This window comes from Podarcis muralis, chromosome 9 (genome assembly GCF_964188315.1).
Source record: "Podarcis muralis chromosome 9, rPodMur119.hap1.1, whole genome shotgun sequence".
Lineage (NCBI taxonomy): Eukaryota > Metazoa > Chordata > Lepidosauria > Squamata > Lacertidae > Podarcis > Podarcis muralis.
This window is the reverse complement of record NC_135663.1, coordinates 15,616,252-15,644,214: the sequence shown is the minus strand read 5'-3', so window position 1 is coordinate 15,644,214 and position 27,963 is coordinate 15,616,252. Positions and strand designations below refer to the sequence as shown.

The 27,963-nt window shown below is 44.8% G+C and overlaps 1 protein-coding gene across 8 annotated transcripts in view; it reads right to left on the bottom strand.

Moving 5' to 3' along the window:
* Window positions 1–27,963, bottom strand: part of AFF1 (ALF transcription elongation factor 1) — a 147,325-nt gene continuing 119,362 nt past the window's right edge. For 3 of the 8 annotated variants that reach the window (XM_077933809.1, XM_077933813.1, XM_077933817.1), the window contains 15 exons: window positions 24,021–24,081; window positions 23,854–23,891; window positions 21,783–21,942; window positions 16,732–17,670; window positions 13,360–13,457; window positions 13,014–13,052; window positions 10,487–10,742; window positions 8,081–8,172; window positions 7,226–7,289; window positions 5,501–5,637; window positions 4,812–4,883; window positions 3,487–3,580; window positions 2,550–2,593; window positions 1,305–1,534; window positions 1–380 (listed from right to left, as the gene is read on the bottom strand). In XM_077933809.1, coding sequence (XP_077789935.1) covers window positions 259–380; window positions 1,305–1,534; window positions 2,550–2,593; window positions 3,487–3,580; window positions 4,812–4,883; window positions 5,501–5,637; window positions 7,226–7,289; window positions 8,081–8,172; window positions 10,487–10,742; window positions 13,014–13,052; window positions 13,360–13,457; window positions 16,732–17,670; window positions 21,783–21,942; window positions 23,854–23,891; window positions 24,021–24,081 — 2,446 coding nt within the window. In that variant the 3' untranslated portion in view covers window positions 1–258. The remainder of the gene's footprint in view (window positions 381–1,304; window positions 1,535–2,549; window positions 2,594–3,486; window positions 3,581–4,811; window positions 4,884–5,500; window positions 5,638–7,225; window positions 7,290–8,080; window positions 8,173–10,486; window positions 10,743–13,013; window positions 13,053–13,359; window positions 13,458–16,731; window positions 17,671–21,782; window positions 21,943–23,853; window positions 23,892–24,020; window positions 24,082–27,963) is intronic. The other 5 variants (XM_077933811.1, XM_077933812.1, XM_077933815.1 and 2 more) reach the window with 5 other exon arrangements.

Genomic DNA, 27,963 nt, shown 5'->3' with positions numbered 1-27,963 from the left:
GAAAGAAAGAAAGAAAGAAAGGCACCCTCCACTTTTGAGGCCTCTTCTCCACTTCTTATCTTCCAGGTGGCCTATTGGCACCGTAGCAAATATAGTCCTTAAAGTTTTCCAGTGGCGCCAGATCCCCTTCCACCAAGCTCCATCCTTCCTTGTTCCAGGTGCTTATAAATCCCAACAAGCCAGCCAACCAGGCTGTTTCCGGAGGCTTTTCAAAGTGCAAAGAGTCCAAGGCAAGGGTCTCTCGCCTCGAAGCACCAGTTAAGGCGTACTTGGTTGCAGTCTCAGCCACTGCAAACCCTGGCGGGTGTAGTGTACCAGTTCGATCATACTGCTGTTCAGCGAGAGAGGGCAGGCGGCAGCACTGAGCTCGGAGAAAAACTCTGAGAGGGAGAGAAAGAGAAAAGAGGAAATCTGGCGTCACACGTTTGGCTCCTTGCAGTCTGCACAGCTCAGGCATGGAAAGGGTTCGGCAGAAATATAGGAGGCATTGTTCAAGCTGCCTAAATGCTTAGCTGAAAGTACCTCACTCTTAAAGACCTACATGGGCAGAGTTTTCACCATAGCTGTTTACAGGCAGCATGCTAATGTACTTAATCTGATTCATACTGAATCCAGCTTTCCGTGGTACATGACTTTGATTTTGTTTTCTTATTTTTTAAGAACATACTATTCTGCCTCATATTATCAAGGGGCAAAGAAAGGTGATTATAACCCCCCTCACCCGATAAATCTTGGTGACTGACAAGTTCCCAGTAACAGGAAGTGAATTAGACAACATTGCAGATATTCTGCACCCCAAGGTTGTCGCCAGAGACAAGCAGACCCTGAACATGTCATTTCAATTTTGGGAGGATCGGAGATTAAATGTCCACCAGCCATAAGATAACTCTACCTAATTTGACTTGCATTGGCTCTTTACCAAGAGACCACCTAAAATTAATCTCCTGCTTTGCTTACTGAATGACTGCCACATTTGTCTTTACTTCTGTCTTTTAGGATCCCATGCATTCTGACCAGTGCTAGATGAAACTAACTGCTAGGTATTTTATTTCAAAAGGGCAGGCAGAAACAGTTACTACTGTTCATTTGCCTTTTGGACTGGCAGCAGCTCTTCCAGGGTATCAGGTAGCAGAACTGGGAATGGCCCTCTGCCTTAGGTCCCAGATGCCACTGAGCTTATTTATGCGGTTCTCTGTAACAATCTTGCCAAATAATGTGCAAAATAGGCCTCCTGAGGAAAAGCAAAGCCTCAGGGTGCTGCATGGACTATGTCAGTAGAAACTCAGGAAAACAAAAAGCCTTACTCTTATTCTTCCTGGCCAAAACATCAGCTTGTTCCCAGAAATCGTAGGCATAGAGAATATAAGAAGTGATGCCAACAAAGGAAGAAGTGATGGTTGGGATAAAGTGAGGAACGTTGACCGAGGAGCCAATGCTTCCACTTCCGCAGCTGCTGGCGCTGGAACCTGTCTGGGAGCTCACAGAGCCGGCTGGAGAGGGCATCGGGGAAAGAGGGGACGGTGTGCCTATACTCCTGAAGGACAAAACACAAGAATCGCCATATATACCATCAGTGAATTCAGGAGCTGAGTTTCATTATCTTTAAGCAAACAGAGAGCCAGGGCTGGGGGGAGAATGGAATGGGATGTCCTGGGAGAAGCCATGGCCAACTGGAATACTAAACAGAAGCGCTGGGAACTGCAATGGTCCCACTTGGCTTTTCTGAAAAAGACATCTATGGAAAGACGTGTTCTGGCATTCTGTTCTTCTCACACACATGCCCTCCACTGTACACTCAGACCCCAAGGCTGAATACTTGCTTTGTTCGTTAATTGCATTTTTCAGCTAAGAACCTGAACAGTTGGGAGCCACCGCCATACAATCAGTCATTCATTGCCTTATTGTGCGTTAAGAGGCAAACACAGCCAGATCAAGTCTCATTTGCCACAGCTTCTGCAAGGAACTCTTGACAGGAGTGGTCTAACTAAGCAGTGTTCCTATCAGCTGAGGGGAGCAGTGGTTCACTGGGTGGCTAATTTCAGTTGAGGAGCTGAAACTCCACTCAGTGGCAGTGGCTGTTGTGGCATTAAATTTAAACTGGCAAGACTCAAATTGTGCCTCCTATATAACCACCACCAATGTAAATGGGTGGAAGAGAAGGCCTTAAGCAAGTGTGCTTTCCATCTAGTGAACTTTAGTGCCTAGTGGGATCTACGCCAAGAGTTCCACAGCCCAATATCTGTTCCATCACATTAATAGACAGATCAGACTTGAGGGGAAAGGATGGCAGAGCCATCTTTTACACATCTGCTCAGAAGCCATTCCTAGTCTGTTCAGTGAACCTTCTAAATAAGTGGGCATAGGTTTGGAGCCTAAAAGTATAGTTACAAGCTTCAGGAGGAAAAGCCATCAGAAATCCCCAATTCACCCTCTTGACACTAAACCAGCCTTAAACTTCCCATGTAGGTACAGCGTGAAACTTTTATTATTTCAAAATCAGGTTTCAAGCTTTTGTAACAAGGGAAGGGTGATATAGATTTCAGTATTACCTGGCAACACACGGAGAAGGTGCTTGTGTAATTCTAGAAGAACTCTGAAACAAGGAATGGAATTCTACTCAGTTCACATTTGACACCAACTTGCAACCAGTTCCAACATTGCATTTTTAACTGCGCCTTGTAAGATGCTATGTATTCATATTGTTTGAGGTCTATCTCTTCTAAGAGAATTGTCTGGATTGAGTAAGGTAAACAATGGTAACCTGAGGTCTAGCTGACGTGAGAACGAGTGTTGTGCCTACACACACCCTCATTCACTTGCCTCAATGAGGGTTTGTTAAAACACAGTTTCCTGTTATGTCCAAATTGGGAAACTTTGGTCTAGCAAACCAGGATCAAATTGCAGCTTGCAATCCTGATTTGTGAACTGTAGTTTTAACGTGCTGGGAAACTGTGGTTCAACAAATCAGAAGTCTTGCGGCAAGTCTTGCAAGAGAAGGGAGGCTAGAACGGGAGGGAAAGCAATGCAGGCACAATCCTTCTGGGTCTGATAAATCTTTTGTTTATTGGACTAGCAGCATTACTTCTGAACTTAGAACCAAGAGTCTGTTCTGACAGTATGTCCACTGGCCAGATTATACAGCGGTATCCTCATGTTAGCACACTACCTTGTGAGCGATTTACAAGATCCCTATTATCCTTTTGTAATAAAAGAGAAAAAGGAACAACACAAGCGGGGGGGGGGGGGGGGGAGACACCAAAAGGGAGCTATGATCTTGCATGAGGTTCCCGCTTCAATATTATGCTGCTCATGCAAATAAAGCAGAGTGATATTCAGCACAAATTGCCCACAAACTATTGTTGGATCTGACCCAAAGACTGATGTCACAAAGCTTCTGTTTTTATTTTTAAATCAAGTTCTGAAGCTGACTTAGAACCAACCCCAGGTCCCTGCCAAAATACGACCCACAACGTTTCCATTCTCTACCTTGAAGTGTTCAATAAGGGTCCGGGAATACTTTATTGCTGTGTCCTTCTTGTAGCGAAACATTGCCATGTACAGAATGGCTTGGCAGCGCATGCTGTGAAAACACAACCAACAATGAGCATATGAAGGTGCCTTATCAGACCTTTGGTCCATCTAGCTCAGGGGTAGGCAGCCTAAGGCCCGTGGGCTGGATGCGGCCCAAATCACCTTCTCAATCCAGCCTGCAGATGGTCCGGGAATCAGCCTGTTTTTACATGAGTAGAATGTGTCCTTTTATTTAAAATGCATCTCTGGGTTATTTGTGGGGCCTACCTGGGGTTTTTACAAGAGCAGAATGTGTGCTTTTATTTAAAATGCATCTCTGGGTTATTTGTGGGGCATAGGAATTTGTTCATTCCCCCCTCCCCCAAAATATAGTCCAGCCCACCACATGGTCTGAGGGATGGTGGACTGGCCCAGAGCTGAAAAAGGTTTCTGACCCCTGATCTAGCTCCTTACTGTCTGCACTGATTGGCAGCATCTCCCCAAGACGGAAAGAGATCTCTCCCACCCTCTACTAACTGAGTCTTTTAACCAGGTATGCTGGGGGCTGAAGCCAAGAACTGCAAAGTATGGGATCTGCGCCTGTGCTGAAGCTGAATAGAAATCAAGACTTGGGGCATGCAAAGTATATGCTCAACCACTGTGCTATAACCTCTCCACATGAAAACAAAATATAAAACAATAATAGTTTTATTACTTATACCCCGTCCCTCTGGCTGGGTTCCCCCAGCAACTCTAAAATAGTGAGGGCATTTTCACAGCAACCCAGTGAAGCCAGGGCTGGGGTGGAAATTGGGGGGTGGAGGTGGTTTTATATCCCACTTTCCCAAATGGGTGTCACATACAGTTTCTTGACAATCTTTAAAATAATTCTGTATCGCTCTCGCTACATTTTTAAAAATTAATTTGCTGTTTTAAGAAACAATGTAAAACACAGAAGACAAAAAAAAAATGATATCCTAACTTCCTTTTAATGGTATTGTACACTGGGTAAACATAAGGGTTTTTCCTATATTACCAGCTTATCATAGGACTGTAAAGTTGGGACCCCAGGGGTCATCTAGTCCAGCCCCCTGCAATGCAGGAATCTCAACGAAACCATCCATAATGAAGGAGAATCCATTCCACTGTCGAACGGCTATCACTGCCAGAAAGTTCTTTCTAAGGTTTAGTCAGAATCTCCTTTCACGTAACTTGAATCCATTGGACTTAACCTTTTTCTTTTAAAACCCTCCCACTTTATTTCTCAAACTATAATGCTTGAAAACAGAAGATCCACTCACCAAAAAACAATGAAGATTTTTTCATGCGTGTTGGTTGAAGAGTCCGCAAAGTATTTTAATGTCATTATGAATCTGTGAGAAAGCAAAAAATAAAATAAAATAAATGTCTGCTTTTAATAATCAAAACATACATCCTGACTTGCTTACTGATTCCAGATAGTCCTGCTGACATTGAGGAAACAGTGCCGATTTAGAAAACTGATTATTTGGCCTAGAGTGGAATGGGGGAGGGCTTACTTATTTTTTCTCATTTAGATAGCCCACCTGCTATCTTCAAAGGAAAAGTACAGTGGTACCTCAGGTTAAAAACTTAATTCGCTCCGGAGGGCCATTCTTAACCTGAAACTGTTCTTAACCTGAAGCACCACTTTAGCTGATGGGGCCTTCTGCTCCTGCCGCCGCACAATTTCTGTTCTCATCCTGAAGCAAAGTTCTTAACCCGAGGTACTATTTCTGGGTTAGCGGAGTCTGTAACCTGAAGTGCCTGTAACCCGAGGTACCACTGTATAAAGCTGTAGATTTCTCCATTTCATAATGGCGCCACTTCTGAGCTCAGGCCCTTCGCCAACGGAAAGCAAAAAGTGCAAGAAGGTAGGGGGAAGGCCCCTAGCGTAGGAAGAGTAGAAATTGGGAGTATGAGCATAAGGGGACGTGCTTATTACCAGGCAAGGAAGGGGTGTCCCACTTACTTGATGAGGTCTATGGTCTCTGCGAACATGCTATAGGCTGGCTTTGGTGAGAGGGGATCAGATTCCATGGCAATGCCACACTCAATCAAGGATAGGGCAGCATCCAAGTACTTGAAGGCCTTTCCAATGTCATCTGTCTGTTTGAGAGAAGAAGAACGGTGGTCAACTAACAAGGGTTCAATGCTCTGTGCAATCATTTGGACTGACGCCAAGAATTTGACATGGGAACCTCTAGCCTCACGATGGCAGCCGATTTCCATTTGGAGGCATTCCCCCTGCTCCCCCTTTAACGCCCACATACACACTTAACATGCTTAGCTATGGTTTGTTTACTGCAAACAAGCAACAATCTGAAGTCCTCCTTGAGTGATTTTTTCCCCAAGCTTAATTTTCTTGGGAGGCTAGGGTGGTTTTCCTGGAGACTGCAGCTAGCGAGACAAGAGTTAACCTTTCCTCCCTCCAGCTTCAGTCTCCAGGAAGATCACCCGCCGCTAACAATTAGGCTTGATAAAATATATTTCTGTTGGAGCCAATGGGAGGTTTTTCACCCAGGCCAAATTTAAGAGGGGGCAGGGGGATAGGACCCTGCAGTCTCCAGGGATGGCTTCTCTGGGTGCATGTGACCCATGGGCAACACATTTGTAATCCATGCCCAAAACACACGGAACAACTGGGCAGAGGTGGGTCCCAAGAATGGAACGGAACTGTGCAAAAGTTTAACAAGACCATTTCAAAGGACGCACATATATTTTGAAGCACCAAATCTATTCACTGCTTGCTGTTAAGCATGATTACATCATCCAGTGGAACACAATGCACTCAGAAACTGATGCATCTAAGAGGGAAGAACTCATTACTGCTGCTTAAGGTAAATGGCGTTCTGCAACCAGACTAGCTTTCTCTAATCAGTAAAAAGCTTTTTAGCTTTTTCAAAGCAGGAGGGAAGGGAAGGACCAGGGGCTATTAGAAAGCAAAGAATTTACTTTCATAATCGAATAAGCAAAGTCCATGTATGGACATATTGGTGCTGGCAAATGTCAGCTACTTGACAGCATGCTGCTGTGCCCTTTCAGAACATCCCAAATAGATGGCTGGGGCTGATGGGACTTGTAGTCCAAAAGCAAATGATGCGCACTAAGTTGGGGAAGGCTGTGCTATGTGACTTGAGTAGCAAACATGTCTTAAGTGACTATTCCCTATATTCTGTCCCACTCCAAGCAACAACCAGAAACCAACCCCAGAATTGAACTTTGTAGCCTTCAGAATGAGGTAGCAGAATGGGCTGTACACCACCAGATTGTGGGGTATGCCACTTTCAAACATTCCCCCATATTTTAAAAAGCAATGGACAGAATGGTATAAACTGCTTGTGTCTAAAAAGACTGTTGGAGAAGCAGAGTTGAAGTGGGGGTGGGTAATGACGGGGCAGAAATTATGTCCCAAGCCAAGCACTCTTGGTGTTGTTAATGCCTTGCCAAGACCACAGAGGCCAAAGGGAAGTAGCCTCCCCTGCCACAGAAGACCATCACAGAGCACCAGGCCTGAGTAACACAAGCTGTTCATGTCGTGAACCATAACACTGAAGCCCAGATTGAGCAAATGCAGGAAATGAGTTCCAACCACAGAATTTCTACACTTTAATTAAGTAGAAGGGAGTTTAGTTATCCGGCTGCTCAGAACTTTGGGCAAACTTTCTTGCATCCAGCACTAAGTCAAAGCACTTACCATTGTGTCGGCTTTGTGCCTCAACCTTTTGGCTTCGTTTAAGTGAAATTCCACTGGATGTTGTCTGAAGTGAGACACAAGACAGAATGGGATTTTTCAGTTATTTTTTTTAAAAAGTAAATTAAATACTAGTTTTGAAAAATGTACATGCTTTTGCTCTGCACAAGTTGAATTAGTCAAACCTCTTAACGTGCATTAATGAACTCAGATCTTTTACATCAAAGAAACTACCTACTTGCCTAACACTTGTCAAGACATAGAGAGAGAGAGAGATCTTTATGTGTGATGTCTCCATGCTTCTCCAACTAAAAGGCTCTCTGCATTCAATAAACTAGCATGAGGGAGAGAACAATGCTAAACTTCTCTCCCCAGTATGCTAATTTAATATGTGCAATGATATATTTTTTAAACCGGGAGCAGAAGCACTTGAAAATGCAACCCACGCTCCTGAATTTTCAAGAGATACACTACAGAGTTCTAATACCTTAATATGCCATAGTTTCAGTCATGCTTCCTTGCTTGAAATGCAAGAGACAAAGGATTCACAGCATCCTCTTGGTTCTAAGTCTGACTATTGCTATCATAGATACCCTTTGAAAATTTAGACTACAACAGAAGCTGTAAAAATAGATCGAGGGGTCCATGTGTACAAGCCATATGAGGGGAAAGTTTGAATGGAGAAGCAAAATGACATCTATCTGGACTTAGGTGGGGTAGGGGAGACTTTAAAAAAAAAAAGATTTTTTGTTTCAGAGAATGGCAAGCTAGGTGGTTGACAAGAGAAGAAAACAAGGAAGGTAAAACGAGAGCTCAAAAGAGAACTTAACCAGAAAGGAACAGAAACGGCATTCTTACTTGTGCGGCTTGCCCTGAGGTTTGGTTGGCTTGGAGGTACCATTTGGCAAAGAAGGCACTGGGAAAGGATTTGGAACATCGTCTGCAGATCTCTGAGAAGTCAAAGAGGAAAAGGCATCAGATAAGTTATGTACTCAGAAAAAGATAGCCACATCAACACTTTTCCTTTCCAAGATGAGCATGCATTTATTTGTTCCAGGACATCTCTTTTCACTGCATTTTTTAACAGAGCATGATGAGGAAACTTGGCTTCTGACTAGAAATGTTCTAACAGGCTGAATATTTTCTAGAGGGTGGAAAAGAATAAGTCACGGACTCTCTCCCCAACCCCTTTGATTCAAAAGCCCCAAGTGAGCATGAACTTGCATCTAGTGTTAGGAAGTAATATGGCTGCTGCTCACCCACATGATGGGTGAACTGTCGGAATCTCCACTCGGCCAAGCTGATGAAGCTCATCTTCCGGCCGAGCCTTCGGAATCGCCTCCAACAATAATTAATGACCTGAGCCTCTGATAAGGCTCCAAGGTACATTCCCCCCATGCTATGCTTTATTTCTAAGCTACGCAGACAGCAAAGAAATATACACCCTCTCTCTATGAAAGCAGAGAGCAACTGAAACAAAGGAACAGGAAAACCAGTACGTCACATCCGTCTCCCTTCTCCCGTGAGACTTCCAACAGCCTGGACTGTCTTTGGAATGTAAACAGAGCCTTGTGACTCTAAGCAGCTGCTCAGTGGCAAAACAGAAACTAACATGAACAGCCTGCTGAATTTTTTTTCAGCTGGATGCAGGTGACAGCAGTTCTTAAGGTTACTCTCAGAGAGGTCTGAAAAATGTGGTTCTGAAGGTTAGCTAGCAGAATTGCCCCTTGTTTCTAAAGCAGCGAAACATTTACCGTATTTTTTGCTCTATAAGACTCACTTTTTCCCTCCTAAAAAGTAAGGGGAAATGTGTGTGCGTCTTATGGAGCGAATGCAGGCTGCGCAGCTATCCCAGAAGCCAGAACAGCAAGAGGGATGGCTGCTTTCACTGCGCAGCCATCCCTCTTGCTGTTCTGGCTTCTGGGATTCAGAATATTTTTTTTCTTGTTATCCTCCTCCAAAAACTAGGTGCGTCTTGTGGTCTGGTGCGTCTTATAGAACGAAAAATACGGTAACTTAACATTTGCGAACCACAAACAAACTCAAATAACCGATTGATCAGTTGATCAATAACACACCGCTACAACAAATCCAGACCCTCCCATTTGGGAGCAGGGTTTAAGGGTTTATTTTCTTCACTGCTCTTCCTTGCCGTATGTGTAATTGGCATGCATATTGGAAAAGAACTATGAAGAAATCTGCTTTAAAAAGCGAAAGACAAGAACGATGGCCTCATTTTCAAAACTATTTGAAGCCAAATTGCACAGCAATGGTTCTGCCTTTCCAGTTGTACTTCCTGACAGAAGGGAACAGTCATGAAAACAGAAAGAAACCTCTGCTGGATCAGGCCAAGGTTTTAGCTAGTCCAGCACTGTCGCAAGAGGAGCAAGCTAGATGCCTCTGCAAACCGCACAAGCAGGGCTTGAAAACATCAATCCTACCCTTCTTTTGGCTGCTAGATGCTATTACAAGGTACAACACATTGAAACATGGATATTCTATTTATTTATCATGGTCAACAGCCACAGACAGACCCCCTCCCCCAATGAATCTATGCCATGCTTTATAAAAAGCCATTTTAGGTGGTGGCCATTATCGTAACTTGGAGCAATGAATTCCATAAATGGATTATGTACCAACTTTGGATTGGTATACAAGCTACAATCTTTCCTAGATCAGGATAACTTTGCTACAACAACTCATTCATTATTCGATTACTGTATTTTGAGCTATGCGGTACAAAGCTTTGGTACACTTTAAGTGAAAAGTGGTATTTAAATCTTTTAAAATATATTATATATATATAATAAATAAGTGTGATAATATGTGTGATACCAAGGAGTGAACCTGCAACAGGATGAATGTATTTTTAAACACTTCAGTATTATTCATTTATTATTAAATTTATATACCACTTGTCACAACAGGGTGGTTTATAGTATAAGTAACACCAACCTGCTTGCTCCACCTACCCCCCACCCCACCCCAGGGGGAAAAGAGACACAAATAAACTAGGCAGAAAATGTTGAATGGGAAACTCACTGAAAAGGGGAAAGTATATACACTAGAGGCAGTTCCCAGACTGACAGCTCTTGCACCAAACAGTTATAAATAGTAGGGGCTGCTTGGGAGACTGGAGCAAGCCTTAAAATGTCCCCCAAATAAGTATTTGAAACCTTCTCCCCTGAGCAGCCCAAGGTCAAGCCCTGTAAGGAAGTGGTCATCATCAAAAGCTCCAATTGCGAATTAGTCATTGACACCTACTTTGTTGCTTTTTGAGCTTTCGGAAGGCTTCCCCTCCAGTTTCCTGTGCTTGGAGGATGAAGAATCCTTGTGGCTTTCCTTGCTCTTGGCAGTGCTGATACTGAGACCAGGAGGCTGGCTGCAGGCACCGCTTTCATTCTTTGGCCTCTTCTGGGCCATCTTGGCTGGTTTCTGCGCAGGAGACAACGGTGGTGGCGGTGGTGGAGGCGGCAGTGGCATCTCTTGTCTTTGTGTCTCTACTGATGGCTTTGAAATCCTGGAGAGGGCGAGCCAAATCAGTTTTAAGCCATATGGCTTATTGTAAAGCCTTCATTGGTGGAAGGGGAAACACAGGGGTTCTGTTTATTTAGTGGGAGATGCTGCAAAACAGACAGCTGAAAAGACTTCATCAAGAGCGGTGGGGAGGGGGAATTAGGGACTTTCTGGCAATTCATTTGCACATTAACCATCTGCAGAAGCCAAACATGTATCCAGAATAACACACCCTTGGGCTTTGTCTCTAAAGCAGAACTGAAGCTAAGGATCCGATTAAATGTAGCTGCTGGGAGACATAACAATTTGGTCCCCACAATGTCTGAGGTCCAAAGAGCTACTTTCAGGTGGACCCAGAAGTTTGGGCAAACTACTGGGGTTTTTTTTTTTAATTTTTTTTTTTTTTAATTTTTGCTTTGAATGTCCGGGACAAATGTGGAAGAACTTAAGAAGCTATCCTCCCATTTCAAAAGTGGTTTGCAATCATAGGAACATGGCTGTTGTTCAAAGCCCCCCTGCAGATGCAGAACCATTTATTAGTATTATTAGTCTGTGCAGGGAAACATTTGGCTTTTAAACAAAACACTTTTGAAGACTCTGTCAAAAGGACTCCCAGTGTCATTCTTGAACCCTTTCAGATCCATGGCTTAAGTCACAGTAAGTCATTTTGTGTACATTGAACATAGATTTCGTTTGTGGTCTCTGCACTACATAGGGTCAGAAACTAGGGCAGCGACTCACAGTTGCAATGCTAAGAATTCTCTCAGCCAGACTGAAAAGTGACCACAATGCAGTCCTTTTATAGCACAACAAGCAAGTTTCAAACAAAAGACACTCAGAGGTACCACCTGTTCCTATTTTCCTTCTGCTCAAGATTGCAATCACCCTGCATACATATTTATCTACAGAATCCTGCCAATTACTTTAGGATTAAGTAAGACAATGGATTGGCAAAGAACGTTAAAATATTGTCAGAATGCAAAATGATTATTCGTAGGAGTGCAACGATAGTAAGAACATCCGGCACAATGTGCTCTTTTAAGATTCAAAGGATTTCTTGTTGCAGATTCTAGTATGGCCACCAGAATTTTTGTATCTTTAACTACTATTTATTTGGTGCACTTATATGCTGCTTTTCCTCCATGGAGCTCAATGCAGAATGCATGGCACTCCTGCCCAAGATTTCACCCCCAAAACAATCCTATGAGGTAGTTTGAGCTAAGAGACAGTGGCTAAACCAATATGTATTCTGAGCAAGGATCTGAACCTGGGTTCCCGCAGTCCTAACACCCTAACCGCTACATAGCACTGGTCCTCCGTGAAACTGCAATATTCACAATACTTTGTTTTTCAATGTCCAGTACCAGGCCTGGATATGTTACATAAGCTTTATAGGCAGAACTTGGAACGTGAAGCTGTATCACACATGCTCAAATCTAACACTCAAGACTAGCTCTTTGGAGATTATCTTGGTTTAATTCAGTGTTTCTCAAAGTTGGGTCCCCAGCTGTTGTTGGACTACAATTTCCATCATCTCTGACCACTGGTCCTGCTAGCTAGGGATGATAGCAGTTGTAGTCCAAAATCAGCTAGGGACCTACACCTTGTGGCTGGCTAATTCCACAGTTCCACAGCACTTTGCAGAACTATGTTGCAATGTAGACCAAAAACTTCTTCATAGTCTGTGGCCTGGTTCAAAAGTAATGCAAAACTATGATTTCCTCCTGCTAGAACAGGCTGTGGCAAACCCTTCCCTTCTCCATGCACTAACAGAGGAAGTTCAGAGCTTCCCATTTTCTGTCCCCCATCATATTTGAATGTGGGAAACTGTGGTTTGTTCTAACCAGGTCCAAAACATGATTTCAGGGCCCTTTTCCTTTTAAACGAATAAAAAGCTGCAATAAGAAATGAGAGTTAAGTTCGAGAAACAATGGTTTGATTTATTCTTTATGTAAAAACATGCTGCATCCTCATCACAATTCACTATGCCCCCGATCCAAATATGCACATGTGCATATGCATCCATGTGCATCAGCCAGGACTGCAGGAACACTCCCTCAGTAAGATATTTCCACATGTTACCAAGCGTTGTTCTGTAGGCGAAAGGGCAGGACTCCCTGTTCTAAGCACCCAAACTGCAACAACTAAATTGCCTGAGCTTTTCCCCTTCTGGCGAGAGTTAAGAACACACAGATCCCAGGCCGCATCAGGGTTTAGGGATTTGGTGCCCGAAGCCTGGGCAATTTTATAAAGTTTTAAAAATAAGTGTCCTTACCAGCAAGCCTTGGGATCTACTAGGTGCCTCAGATTTAATCTAAGGGGAAAGAACAGTTTGAACAAACGCAGCACTGATAACAAAGCAAATATTTGCTAACTGTTTCGTAACATGAATATTCAACAACGCCGTGTACGGGGGTTTCTGGATATTGCCAGCACAGTCCCAACAGCCTTTAGTGGTGCAAGCAGTAGAAAAGGTTAGACTCCTACAACTGAGACGGTCACAGCCACAATAGCCATGCTGTAGACTTAGGCCATTCTTTAGCCAAAACAATGATTTAAGCTGAAAGCACAAAAAGGGAGCCACTGCCCCCCACTTATTTACACGAGAACTTCATACTCACTTGTTTTTACTGGAGTCTTTGTGACCTGACAACGGGGGTGATTTGGTTTCTCTATCCATCTTGACTTTTTTCTGATCGTTTCTCAGAGAATCTTCCTGCTGATAAAAGGACAAATGCAGAACATGACAGTATTATTATTGTTGTTTACTGGATTCCTTACCTGCATTTCACCAAATGGTCTCAGGCCAGGTGTCAATAACATAAAACACAGTGTTAAAATCAGTCAGCATTGTTGCTGTTTTTCCAGCTAACAGCAAGTGGCCTGGGCAGCTGGATCAGATAAGGAGCCACAGGCTTGCATCCATGGTTTCCCATGCAGCTAAGATATAAGCACAGTGGAAGGGTGCTTCTATGTATATAGTTTTCCCAAGCTGCAGGAGGGCCTAAATGCACAACAGAGAGAAGCTACTGGAGGCCTGTGGACAAACTCTGTTCCCCAAGTAACTCTGCCACCCTCCATCATCCATCTATTATGCATGGACACAGGAAAAGGGCTCTTCTAACATATTTGGATGAGGTTTGTACAGCAAGAGAGGCTTCGACGAGGCACTTGCCTTCTTCTGTATCACAGCTGCCGAGTTCCTCCACGCATGAGCAAGGAAGAGAAGAAGAAGAGTTTGGACTTGATATCCTGCCTTTCACTCCCCTTAAGGAGTCTCAAAGCGGCTAACAATCTCCTTTCTCCTCCTCCCACACAACAAACACTCTGTGAGGTGAGTGGGGCTGAGAGACTTCAAAGAAGTGTGACTGGCCCAAGGTCACCCAGCAGCTGCATGTGGAGGAGCGGGGAAGCGAACCTGGTTCACCAGATTACGAGTCCACCGCGCCTAACCACTACACCACGCTGGTCAAAAACAGCTGAGGGGCCTAAAAGGAGAAATTGACCCAAGCCTTCATTGCTGTTCACACTGCCACTGAGGTGAGGAGGTTAAAGACCTGTCCACACAGCCCTCAAGCTTCAAGGGTAGTGAATTAACCGACAATAATCTTTCAGCCCTTCCGTTCTTGCTCTTCAGTTGAAAATGTGGCTGGTGGGGGTGTTAACTGCTTGCTAGAAAGTGTTATATCTATAGAGAGGAATGTGACTGACTTCATATTGCTCCCCCACAAAAAGTTGCCAATCATTTTAATCAGCATGTGACATGCTGATTTCAAAATGTAATCCTAGTTAGCTAATTTAACAACATCTATCTGGACTGGAATTTCCATTCTTCTTTCTTATTTGGGGGGGGGGGGCTTGGGGAACAGACTGATTTACTCAGCGGTCCAAGCAAGAGAGAAATCTCTACCTCCGCAAGACCAAAGGAAGCCATGTATAGAGCATTTTTTTTCCTGACCTTGGATGATTCAGATAAGGCTGCCTTTTAAGCCTATTCAATAGATATAAAATTCCTGGTGAGTATGAATTAAACGGAGACTGCAACACAAAAATTCCTTCTGGTCAAGTCACTGATGGCAGCTGATTGTACTTTTGTTTGCCAAAAGGAAAACACACACCAGAGAGTTAACCCCACGCGGATCCCCCCCGAAGCTATTTTAACAAGAATCAGATACACGTGAGGGGGAGGAGGAAGTTATCGAGACAACTTTTATACACAAATGCTTCCAGCAGAAAACCACCACCGTCCAAACCAAGGGAAAATCAGGATTAAGTTCAGAAAGAATGTACTATGCAAAGCAAGTAAACCTTGGAATTGCATGATCTTAGCCACAAGACCGAGAAATGATTATTATAGCAACTACCAAGTGACTACTCTGAGTCACTGAGCTTGCTACTCAGTGACTATTTTTACCAGTCAGCTCACTACCCCAAGTCAATTGCTGCATCTAAATTTTTTAATACAAATGAATAAAAGAAGGCAAAAAATATTAAAATATTAGCCACTATAACATTTCAAACCAGTGTGTCATGTCACTGCCCATTAATTAAATGGGCAACATTTAATTTTCTTGCTTAGTTTTCTTGCATTTAAGAAAAAAGTATATGGATGTTAGGTAGCTAAGTTACTTGCTTGCCACTTTTGATTACACCAACCCCTAATATCCATCCTACCTACCTACCTACCTACCTACCTACCTACCTATCTATCTATCTCTATCCATCCTTAAAAAAAGAAAATAACATCTACACAAAAAGTAATGTTGTTATCTGGCCAGCTACCATTACGTAGGATATTCTACGTGTTACTGATTTAATTGTGTAAGGTTGTTTTAAGTTTCTGATTCGATCATCAATATTTTGTAGGGTATTCAGTTTTTATTTTGTACACAGTTTTAGAGATCGCAAGAGAAGCCAGGAGTCACATTTTAACGTCCCACAATTCTCCAGAGTGCACGGCAGGGCCCCCAGTTCATCCATCACATTAAACCATTAAACCGGTGCACGCTTTTTAGATATTATTTCCACAGCCAAGAACAAGCCTTGATTACTGCTTGCAGTTTGCATGCAGTGGTGCGGCGGCGGCAGCACCAACGGAGGAGAACCGTGCAAACTTTTGAGCATCGTGCACCGGCGCTCTCTATTTAATGTGGCATGCGAGCCAGGCTACTGTCACCCCAGGGGTTGCTGTGGAAAACTAAAATAGCAGGTTCACAGATGCAGCCAGCTGTCACGGTGGAGAGAGGGCAGCTGCTTTAGGATGTCTGGGCCTGATACTGATCCCTTTTCTAATCATCTCTATCATGGAATCGTCCGTTCTCTCCACCACTATATTGCTGAGCTGAGCTGAGCTGCCATTTTCATTGACCTCAAGACCTCCACGAATCACAGCCAGTACAAATCTCTCACACACAAACATAATGTGGTTAGTGGAGGTGATGTAGCACCGAATATATTATTCTGAACTGCTGAAAATACAGCTAAGAAGGGATGGATATTGTGGGTCCTATTTTTTATTTATTTATTTTTTAGCAAAGAAACAAACAGATAAATAAGGTAAAGGGACCCCTGACCATTAGGTCCAGTCGCGGACGACTCTGGGGTTGCGGCGCTCATCTCGCTTTATTGGCAGAGGGAGCCGGCGTACAGCTTCCAGGTCATGTGGCCAGCATGACTAAGCCGCTTCTGGCGAACCAGAGCAGCGCATGGAAACGCCGTTTACCTTCCCGCAGGAGCGGTACCTATTTATCTACTTGCACTTTGTGCTTTCGAACTGCTAGGTTGGCAGGAGCAGGGACCGAGCAACAGGAGCTCACCCCATCGCAGGGATTCGAACCGCCGACCTTCTGATCAGCAAGCCCTAGGCTCTGTGGTTTAACCCACAGCGCTACCCGCGTCCCTCAAACAGATAAATAGCACGTGGTAAAATAAACACAAGGAATACTGAAGGGTTAAAATAAAAAGTACCAACTGCACAGGTCTCCCTCTCTCACCTTTCTCTTTTTGACAGACTTGCTTGGCGCATCCTCTTGTCTCCTCTTGTCCGCATCCTGCTTCTTCAAGCTGTGGCTCTCTCTGACCTCCAGTCTTTTGGGGCAGTCCCCCCCCTTCCGGGGTGGATGTGGGACCCGCGAGAGGAGAGCAAGCTCAATTTTAACCACAAGCGAGGGAGGGACCGGGCAATCCCTCAAGGGCGACAGCAACTTCTTATCCCTGATAGGCAAGAGAAACTTGTCCTTGTCCTCTCTTACCACAACAGCTGGTTTCGTGCCGCTAGTTCTGCTGGTGGTGGAAACCCTGGGGCTCTGGCTCAACGGGCTGAGGGGCAACAGCTCCAGGGCGCTGCCAGCCGCACTGTCTTTTGCAGCGCCCCTGTCCGAGAACAATTTAACAGTGGCCTGGTGCAAGCTCTTGTGCTTTTTCTTCTCGGCCGGCTCTGGCACTGCCAGCTTCAGTTCCTTCTTGTCGCCAAACTTCAGCCGCCCTTTCGTTTTCACCTTGGGCTTGTCTTTGGAAGACTGGTCCTTCGCCCCATACAGACCGGGCGGCTCACTCTCTACCGTCAGGCCTCGCTTCGGTTCCTCCGGTGCCGTGACTTTGCTGGACTTCCTGGGCTGCTTACTGCCCACGACCTGGTGGAACTGGGGTTCCTCTGTGTGCACCGGAGACTTCTGGTAGCTGCGCTTGGTAGGGAGGTGTACCTCTTGAGATGACCGGGGTGCTTTGCTGGCAGTTTTCGAGTGTCCATCTGTCGGCTGCGAGCATTCCCTTTTGCTGCTGCTGCCGCTGCAAGTTTTCCCTTGCCCCTTGCCTTCCTGGAGACTCCCCCTGCTGCGGTCATCCTCAAGGAAATTCTCGGTGGGAGACACCGGCTGGTTCACCTTGATCAGCCAGTTGTTCAGCTGCCATCTGTTGGATGTCTGTGGATCGGGCTGTGGCAAAAAAGAAGAGAGAAACACCAGTTGGTTGTGTGCCCATCACAAGGCGCATTGCTTCATCTGCACCATACCTCTGAGGCCTATATTCTGAACTGAGCAAGGGTGGAAGGACCAGAAATGGTGGCTTTGCCCAAGAACATAATTCTGATGTGAGCACCAGCACAAGCCCAGGTAAAGAGCTTCACTCGGTCCTGTACACCTGAAGGAGCATCTCCACCCCCATCGTTCAGCCCTGACACTGAGGTCCAGCGCCGAGGGCCTTCTGGCGGTTCCCTCATTGCGAGAAGTGAGGTTACAGGGAACCAGACAGAGGGCCTTCTTTGTAGTGGCACCCGCCCTGTGGAACGCCCTCCCACCAGATGTGAAGGAAATAAGCAGCTATCTTCTCTTTAAAATATATCTGAAGGCTGCCCTGTTTAGGGAAGTTTTTAATATTTAATGCTGTATTGTTTTTAACACTTGATTGCAAGCCGCCCAGAGTGGCTGGGGAAACTCAGCCAGATGGGCGGGGTACAAATAATAAATTATTATTATAAAATATTATTCCACAGCCACCACCCAAATGGCTCTGCCTTTTCTTTATTGCTGCTCCATGTCTGGGGCTGTCTCCCAGGAAACCTGCCTGAGGTGGCTTCTCTTACTTCCAAGGTGTGGGGCTTCAGGTGTAAGGGACTAAATGTGGTCCTCCAACCCACTGGGACCATACCCAGGCCACTCTCCTCACCAGCTGTGCTCCACACCCTCAAGCCTCTTGAGATGGAGAGAGGTGCATGGAATGTAGCCCATTGTATATATTCAATTCCATTGAGCTCTGCCCCATTTGGCCCTGCCCACCTCTGTCAAGTGGTCCCCCATGAAGACAATTGCGCAAAATGTACAGAGTCACTCTATGGCTTGGTTCTCACTCAGATAGCAAACCTATCCCTTGTCTATACAGTGGTACCTCTAGATACGAACAGGATCCGTTCCGGAGCCCCGTTCGCATCTAGAGGTAAACGTATCTAGTGACGGCACGTCTGCGCACGCGCGCTTCACTTTTCACCGCTTCTGCGCATGCGCGGGACGTCATTTTGAGCATCTGCGCATGCGTAAGCGGCGAAACCCGGAAGTAACGTGCTCTATTACTTCCGGGTTGCCGCGGAGCGCAACTCGAACGTGCTCAACTCGAAGCGTATTTAACCCGAGGTATCACTGTACTGCTTCAGAGGGAAGGTAGAAATTCTAATGATTCCACGCTCCGCCATACAAAACCAAATAAAATCTCTGTGCACAGAAACCAGGCCTGTCAGACATGCTGATTTTCTATGCACAAGGGGTATTTATTTATTTTTATGGACAAGCATGCAGTCCTATGAGCCCTCATCTGCAGCCCAAACTGGTGCAGCCCAGATACAGTGAGGAAAACCAGATGACTCTACAATCAAAATTGTAATCCAAATGGTATTTTGCTTCCCTCTCTGTTTCATATAAAGGACTGCAATGTGGGTCCCCTGCTATTATTATTATTATTATACCGCCTTATACCCGGAGGTCTCAGGGCGCTTCACAGAACAAAATCAAAATATAAAACCACAACATACATAACCAAAATAAAAACAACCCAATACCCTCCTCTCCCAAAAAAACCCCATAGGATGTCAATCGAATCAACCAAAGGCCTGGTTAAAAAGGAATGTTTTTGCCTGGTGCCTAAAGGTGTATTATGAAGGTGCCAATCAAGAAGGTTGATGGGTAATGAATTAAGGCCCATTTTTAAAAGATGGTTTTCATAATTCCATAGATCCTCAACATGCCACACAAAGCTTGACATTATACCAATGACGTAAAAAACAGATTTTTGTTCCCAAAGCAATTTCACAACACTCCTGCTCTTGATTATGACACTAATGGTGCTTTTTCCCAGTTTGGCTTCCCAAGTAGGTCAGCGAAGGCCTCCAAAACTGAATAAATCAAGTCAAGTCCAGCCACGTCCCAGGGAAAGAGGAGGAGGGAAGGAACCTTTCCTACAGACATGAATGCTCCACACAGATTTCTGGAAAAGGTCTAAATCTTCTGTTGAAATTTGCTTTTTTAAAAAAAGTTGCACATACACAATCATATAAATAAAATAATTGGGATTGAAAGGTTTGAGCTAAAATTTCAAAACAGAACTTAGATGCAGAAAAGGTTCTGAACTCAAAACCACTCAAAACACGGACAGAAATTTCACCCTTGTTCAAATAGTTCTTTGATTTGTCGGCAATAGAGGCCTTATGGTCATCGTTCAGAGGACACTTTACAATTGCTCCATATGACAGATGTCATCACCACACAGAGCACATGCAATTGACAGGCACCAGCACACCAGGCCTTATCCCTGAATTTGTAAATTTCATTGGGATTTTTTTAAGCATCTGATCATTGCACTTATAGGGCAAGACCCGAGGTGACAGCTGCAGGTAGCATTCAATCCAACTGTTCAGTAAGAAGCAAAAACTTTTTGACACCTTCCGCTATTCCAGCCAACAGTTTGTAGTGAAAGGTTACATCAGGATGTATCTGAAGGTCCTTCCTCCTGGATCATGACCACTCCACCCAGTTTCTGTGCAATTCTGCAGTGCTGTACAACACAGCCCCACTCAGCCAGGAAGGTAAAGAGGGCAGTAAGGAGAAGTGGAAGAAGAACATTGGTTGGCGCAAACTGCCTTCCACTTGTACGACCGCTGCATACAGTCTATTGGCTGGAAGGCGGAAAGAGGCCTTGGGATGCCCGCTAACCATATGGGCATCATCATTATTAAAATGTACTGAACTTATTTAATGTATTAAATACACTTTGAATATATTAGATGCTTCGATTTAAGGTTTTGTCTGTTTTGCATTCATGCAATTTTCAAAAAATATTTTTTTATTAAAGATTTATTAGTTTACAAAAATATGTGCATTGTCTCTTTTTTTCAAGTTGTGTTTTCTACAGATCGGTTTCATTTGTTGTGAGACATTAGTGTTACACACAGTGTTAGGTTAGGAAGAAAAGGGGGAAAGATGGTGAGTTGAGTGGGGTCGGGTGGCAATGTTTCTATTCTTCTACTTAGTATATGTGTGTGGTTTTGTGTCAGCATCACTTGTGTGGCTTCTCTTTACAATTCGCTTGTTGTATTTCTTTGGGGGTGGCCTAGGGTGTGGTTGGTTGTCTTTGATTGGCTGTAGTGAAATTTGTTTTTTGTGTGACCGGTGTGTGTGTGTGTGTTTGGATCAGGTTAGCCAGATTGATCTGAATGCTGCTGGTGGATTCTTGTTGTTGTTTTGTTGGGCCAGTACGTTTCCGAGTACAATTCAAAGTGTTGGTGCTGACCTTTAAAGCCCTAAACGGCCTCGGTCCAGTATATCTGAAGGAGCGTCTCCACCCCCATCGTTCAGCCTGGACACTGAGGTCCAGCACCGAGGGCCTTCTGGCGGTTCCCTCACTGCAAGAAGCCAAGTTACAGGGAACCAGGCAGAGGGCCTTCTCGGTAGTGGCACCCGCCCTGTGGAACGCCCTCCCACCAGATGTCAAAGAGAACAACAACTACCAGACTTTTAGAAGACATCTGAAGGCAGCCCTGTTTAGGGAAGCTTTTAATATTTGATGTATTACAGTATTTTAATATTTTTTTGGATGCCGCCTAGAGTGGCTGGGGAAGCCCAGCCAGATGGACGGGGTATAAATAATATATTATTATTATTATTATTATTATTATTATTATTATTATTATTATTATTATTATTATTATGTGATAAAGGGGAACCATACTGAGATGAAGGCGTCTTCTTCTATTTGCACTGTGCCTCTGTTGAAACATTTCTGGCTACATGGCCTGAAGGAAGTGACTTTCAGCCGGTGGCTAAAGTATGTGTTGATGGTGTTATGTGGACGTCTGGACTACAGTAGCACAGGGTTCAAATGTACAGTGTGGGAAACTGGGAGGGTGGAAAGGGACCAGTAACGTGGTAGAAGAGATTTACAGCATTCTGCTGACAGAACAATTAAATTATCTGAATGGATTAAAAAAAAAGTCAAGAGGGGCCTCCTATTGGCTATTCACAACACACAGATCATGCACTTATAAACAAATGGGACACCGTACCTCAGGTGTGGATGCTCTTGTTGGGGGATCATTTGCTTCACTTTCACTGGAGCTGCTCTCACTCTCAGAGTCAGAGGAACTATCCGAGTCGCTTGTGCTCCCAGACTCTGGACTGCTGGAATGTGCCAATGCCACACTCTCAGGCTGTGATTGTGGGGCACTGCAAGTCAATACCATGAGATAAAATTAGAAGCGGGTAAGGATCATCTTTCTGCACTTCCACCCCCTCCAGAGACAGGCCAGCACTGGGGCGGAGATTGTTGGGGTGGGAGAGAGAGAGGGAGATAAAATCCAACCAGCATCATTTAAAACATTCTATCATTGTTCACTGGGGGATCACATTCTCCTGATCCCTCAAAAGGATGAAAATGCAAAAGCGCTAAATCACAATCACACACACACACACACACACACACACACACGTGGAGGGAGGGAGAGAAACATTGCTAGGAAGCCAAGGGGGCTTTTGAGAGCAACTATGTGATACAGTGGTACCTCGGGTTACAGACACTTCAGGTTACAGACTCCGTTAACCCAGAAATATTACCTTGGGTTAAGAACTTTGCTTCAGGATGAGAACAGAAATCGTGCGGCAGCAGCAGGAGCCCCATTAGCTAAAGTGGTGCTTCAGGTTAAGAATAGTTTCAGGTTACGAATGTACCTCCAGAACAAATTAAGTTCTTAACCCGAGGTATCACTGTACAACTGCCAGAAAAGCAGAAGATCAAACACATATCATCTAATGACCAAAATACACCATTTTCCCGGGGGAGAGTAAATAAGCTCAAAACATGTACAGTGGTACCTCTGGTTACGAACTTAATTCATTCTGGAGGTCCGTTCTTAACCTGAAACCATTCTTAACCTGAGGTACCACTTTAGCTAATGGGGCCTCCTGCTGCCACTGTGCTATTTCTGTTCTCATCCTGAGGTAAAGTTCTTAACCCGAGGTACTATTTCTGGGTTAGTGGAGTCTGTAGCCCGAAGTGTTTGTAACCCGAGGTGTTTGTAACCCAAGGTAACACTGTACATCCTGGACTTTTTAACCTTGTTTTACAGAATCTCAGAATTGTAGAATTGCAAGGGACCGCCAAGGCTCATCTATTCCAACCCCCTGCAATGCAGAAATCTCAGCTAAAGCAGCCATGGCAGAAGGCCACCCAACCTCTGCTTAAAAACCTCCCTCCAAGGAAGGACAGCCTGCAGACCCTCTCAAGGTGGAAAAAATTCAACCGCTGAACAGCTACTGCCGTCACAAAGTTCTTCCTGACGTTTAGGCAGAAACTCCCTTTTTTGTAACTTGAATCCATTAATTCGGATCCTACCCCGCAGAGATTTGCATTACCTTACAATATGATTCATATTACATTTTGTAATCTAGTTCTCTATGTTGCTTTTGTTTCAAATGTAGAGCGGTTTTTAGATTTTAAAATAAGAATCTTACTCCATGGAAATATGGATGGTGTACACGAGGTGATCCCATTTTATCTTCACAATCACACAGGTGAACTAGATATCTAGGAACCCAAAGCATACTGGTGAATAACTCTGCCTCCACTGCTGGGACTCACTAGTCACGCAGTGTTTCCCAGCCTTGGGCCTCCAGCTGTTTTTGAACTACAATTCCCATCATCCCTGACCACTGGTCTTGCTAGCTAGGGATGATGGGAGTTGTAGTGCAAAAACAGCTGGAGGCCCAAGGTTGGGAAACACTGCACTAGTGGATAGATTTGCACTCAGTTCCTACATGTGAGCTTTCTGTAGGTGTCCGGCTGGCTGCTGCAGAGAACAGAATACTGGGCCACTGGCCTGATCTAGCAATGCTTTTCTTACACTCTGAATTCTAGTGCTTTGAAGAAGCAGGGAAGTATTAAAACAACCTCATGCATTCCCTCCAAGTGTTACCAAATTATCCCAATCAGTGAACAGTTCAGTCAGTCTCTCGCTCTCTCCTCTTAACCTCTCGCCCACAACCCCGAGCTGCTTCCACAAGGATTTCTGTTTACATGCATAAAAGAACTTGTGAGCTGTTCCCCACCTCTGCCTCCCTGTTATTTCCAAGAAATCATACCTTGGAGGAGTGGATGAGGAAGACGGCTTATCAGAAACCTATTTAACAAGAACAACAACAAAAAAGGGAGAAAGGTTAGTATAAGCAGCTCAGGCAGGAAAACAGGCCATAAATATTTTTAAAGGTATTCTGGGTATTTGCAGGATCTATAAGTTTTATCTACACACACTGACTTGGTCATCGTCACCCTCGTCACTATCGCTGATCTCAAGGTCTTCATGTAGCATTCTGAAAGAGAAAAGAGGATATAAATGTAACTCGCTGCAAAAAAATTACAATGATGTTTTCAAGTTTGTTTTCAAAGTTTTGATTAATCTACACTCAACATACTACTCAGCTGGGAAAGTGTTCTTTGCTCAAGCTTGTCTCTTCACAGTATTTTTCTTGGAAAACGAGCACAGGTTTCATTTTTGCACTCCAAAGAAAAAGGCCAAGCTGAACTATTTCCTCTGCAGAACAAGAGGACTTCATCTTCCCTGGAGTCTCTGCTCATGAAAACTAATATAGTCATTGCTGTAAAGAAAGATTTGTGGTGCATGCTCCCATAACACAAGAGATCTGGAAAGTATTCCTATCTGCCTGTCAGAATAGAGCACTGCTGTTGTCCAAAGCTTAAAACTGGTTGTGAAATGAAGATAAGTGTTCATGGGTACTAATGCCTGTTGGCAATCCAGTGCCATAAACCTCACTAACTCAAGGGCCACCATCTGGTGGCAGAAATGATGGCAACCAAGGATTTGGAGTTTGCTATTATGTGAACAAAAGAGGGGAGACGACTGGCTTGAGGAGGCAGTCATTCTAATGACAGCTTTAAATTGGTTTCTTTTAGCTTTTTTATATCGCTGCACCCCACCCTGATACTTTTTGAGAGGGCAGTATATAAATACCTTAATAAATACAAGTAAATGCATATACCAGTATATGATTTTTTTAAAAAAATAAAATTTTATTAGTTCTGCATAAAGCTGCACACAACAAAGATAACCATTCCAAAAATAGAAAGAGGTTCTTTCGAACCTTTAGACCTCCTTCCCTCCTTCCCTCCCTCCATTTCTAAATTTTATTCCTGCATCTTTTACTGTAATCCACCTATTATATCATCATGGTAACCAAAGTTCATGTTACTTTACAAGTGCCATTGTATTCCTACCAATGATTTCAACCTTTTACAGTGGTCTTTCAAATATATTTAAAAAAACAGGTGCAGCACTGATGCAGATAGCCAGGGGTTGTATTCCCGCTGCGTACCCTCCAAATCTACTCTGCAGGGTCCCCCAACCCACCTGAGCTGATTTTGAGGGTGTGCAGGTGGGGAGGGGAGCTGTAGGGGCTAGGAAGTTCTGCTGCACAGACAGAAGCCACTTGCGCAGAGTTGTGAAGCTGAGTTCTACTCTACGGCATAATATGCACACAGCGGGCTGGATCCAAAGTGTTACTTCAGCAAACGCAAGAGCTTGTTTCATGGGAAAGAGTAGACCAAAGCTCTTGCTGCAGAAAGCGGGAGAGGTAGAAGTTTGCCAACTCTCCCTGCAGACTTCTGCACCACTTTCTACCAAGTTCCACAAAAAAGCTTTTTGGGGAGAAGGAGGAAGCAGCAAATATTGCTTTCCCCACTTCCTCAGGTGGAAGTGCCCAGTGAGCAGAGTTCTGTTCATAAGAACTCTGGATCCAGTTCCGTGTCATTATCACAATATGTATTTCTATGAAGCTGTGCTAAGAAAAAGAGGGGGGGGGGACACAAGGTTGTAAGTGGCAACTGGGCAACTAAGCAAAGCTTAGATTACACCTAAGCTTTTGCTTAAAGCCCAAAACCACTAATTAAATATGACTACCTACCTAAAGACTGAGAAAACGCATTAAAGGTATAACCAGCCAACCAACCAACCCCAGCTCCCAAATTACTCCTTGCACTACCATGAAAATCAGACACTCAAAGCTGAATTAAGGTAAAGGTAAAGGTACCCCTGCCCGTACGGGCCAGTCTTGCCAGACTCTAGGGTTGTGCGCTCATCTCACTCTATAGGCCGGGAGCCAGCGCTGTCCGCAGACACTTCCGGGTCATGTGGCCAGCGTGACAAGCTGCATCTGGCGAGCCAGCGCAGCACATGGAACGCCGTTTACCTTCCCGCTGGTAAGCAGTCCCTATTTATCTACTTGCACCCGGAGGTGCTTTCGAACTGCTAGGTTGGCAGGCGCTGGGACCGAACGACAGGAGCGCACCCCGCCGCGGGGATTCAAACCGCCGACCTTTCGATCGGCAAGCCCTAGGCGCTGAGGCTTTTACCCACAGCGCCACCCGCGTCCCTTCAAAGCTGAATTAGCACAAGTTAAAAAAAGAACCACTGAATCTTAAAGGGGATATTGCTTTTTAAGAAGCTTTTTGCTCTTAACTACTATCCTTCCTGTGCTAGAATGAATTAATAATGGCACGTATTTTTTATTTATTTACATGCCACAAATTTTACTCAGAAAGTACATCCAGTTACCTCTCAGACACTGAAATATGACCACTTTGGGGATGGATCCTGGCAGCTACTTGATACCAAACAAACAGTGCTTCTAAGAGCCAAGAGGCGGAAGTGATGGATAACCAAATCCAAATGAAACCACAGCAGGAACAGGAATGTTAGCCAGATAAGATCTGATATTTTTGAGGCCTGCCAGCTGGCACCCACGGATGAACAAACCCATCCAGTTTCTGTGTGTATGAGTGTGATCTAGCAAATGGCAGGTGAGAGGGTAACCCTGTTACTAACCATGTCAGGCTGCAGGTGGGAGCCCAGCTGCCCCTCCATTAAAAGAAAAACCCATTATATCAGGGAAGAAGTTTCCAGCTTGTGTGTAACAGGTACCCAGCACAATAAAACAGAGACTGCATGATTAAGTTTCAATCTTTATTTTATTCCCCCCGCCCAAAAAAAGGACTGATAACCAGTCCTTCCAATTTGTACTGCTAGTTCTATAGGTGTTTAGTTATTAAGTTTGTTATTGCTTTTTAATCTGCTGCTACGTGTGCTACTGTTGGTTTTTAAAAAAACTATTCATTGCTACAGTGGTACCCCGCAAGACGAACGCCTCGCAAGACGGAAAACCCGCTAGACGAAAGGGTTTTCCATTTTGGAGGCGCTTCGCAAAACGAATTTCCCTATGGGCTTGCTTCGCAAGACGAAAGCCCATACAGAAATCTCCGGGGACCTCTTTTAAATGCTAGTGGTGGGGAGCAAAGCCTTTCCCCCCCCCCCTCCGGCCTTCAGAAGAGGTCCAGGAAGGCTGGAGGGGCCGAAAGGCTTTGCTCCCCACCGCCAGCATTTTAAAAGCAGTCCGGGATAGCAGGGAAGCGCTTCCCGCTATCCCGGACGGCTTTTGAAGGCAGGAGAGGTCCGCGAAGCCTGGGCGCGCTGATCTCAGCGCGCGCAGGCTTCGGCATGCCGGCAACTCACCGCAAGCAGCGGCAGCGCTGCCGCTGCTTGCGGAGAGGTCCGCGAAGCCTTGGCCGGACAGCTTTTGAAGGCAGGCGGGGGGGAGCAAAGACTTTCGCAGCGCGTTTCTCCGCTCTTCCGGGAGGGCTTTTAAAGGCAGGCAGGGGGGACAAAGACTTTCGCCCCCCGCCAGCCTTCAGAAGAGGTCCAGGACCTCTTCTGAAGGCTCGCGGGGGGCAAAAGTCTTTGTCCCCCCTGCCTGCCTTCCCAGGGGCTTTTAAATCGCCCCGGACAGTGGAGAAGTCCTCCGCTGTCCGGGGCGATTTTAAAATGCCGCCCGCCAGCATTTTAAGATCGCCCCGGACAGTGGAGAAGCCCTCCGCTGTCCCGGGGTTTTTTAAAATGCTGGGGGTGGGAAGAAAAGCCCTTGTCCCCCCCCCCCAGCCTTCAGAAGAGGTCGGGGGACAGACTGTCCCCGGACCTGGTCTGAAGTCGGTTTCCCTAGGAACGCATTAATTGATTTTCAATGCATTCCTATGGGAAACCGTGCATCACAAGACGAAAAACTCGCAAGAAGAAAAAACTTGCGGAACGAATTAATTTCGTCTTGCGAGGCACCACTGTATTATCAGTTTTATAGCTTCTTTGCAATTTATGTGAAAGCAAGATATAAATACCTAAAACCAATCAA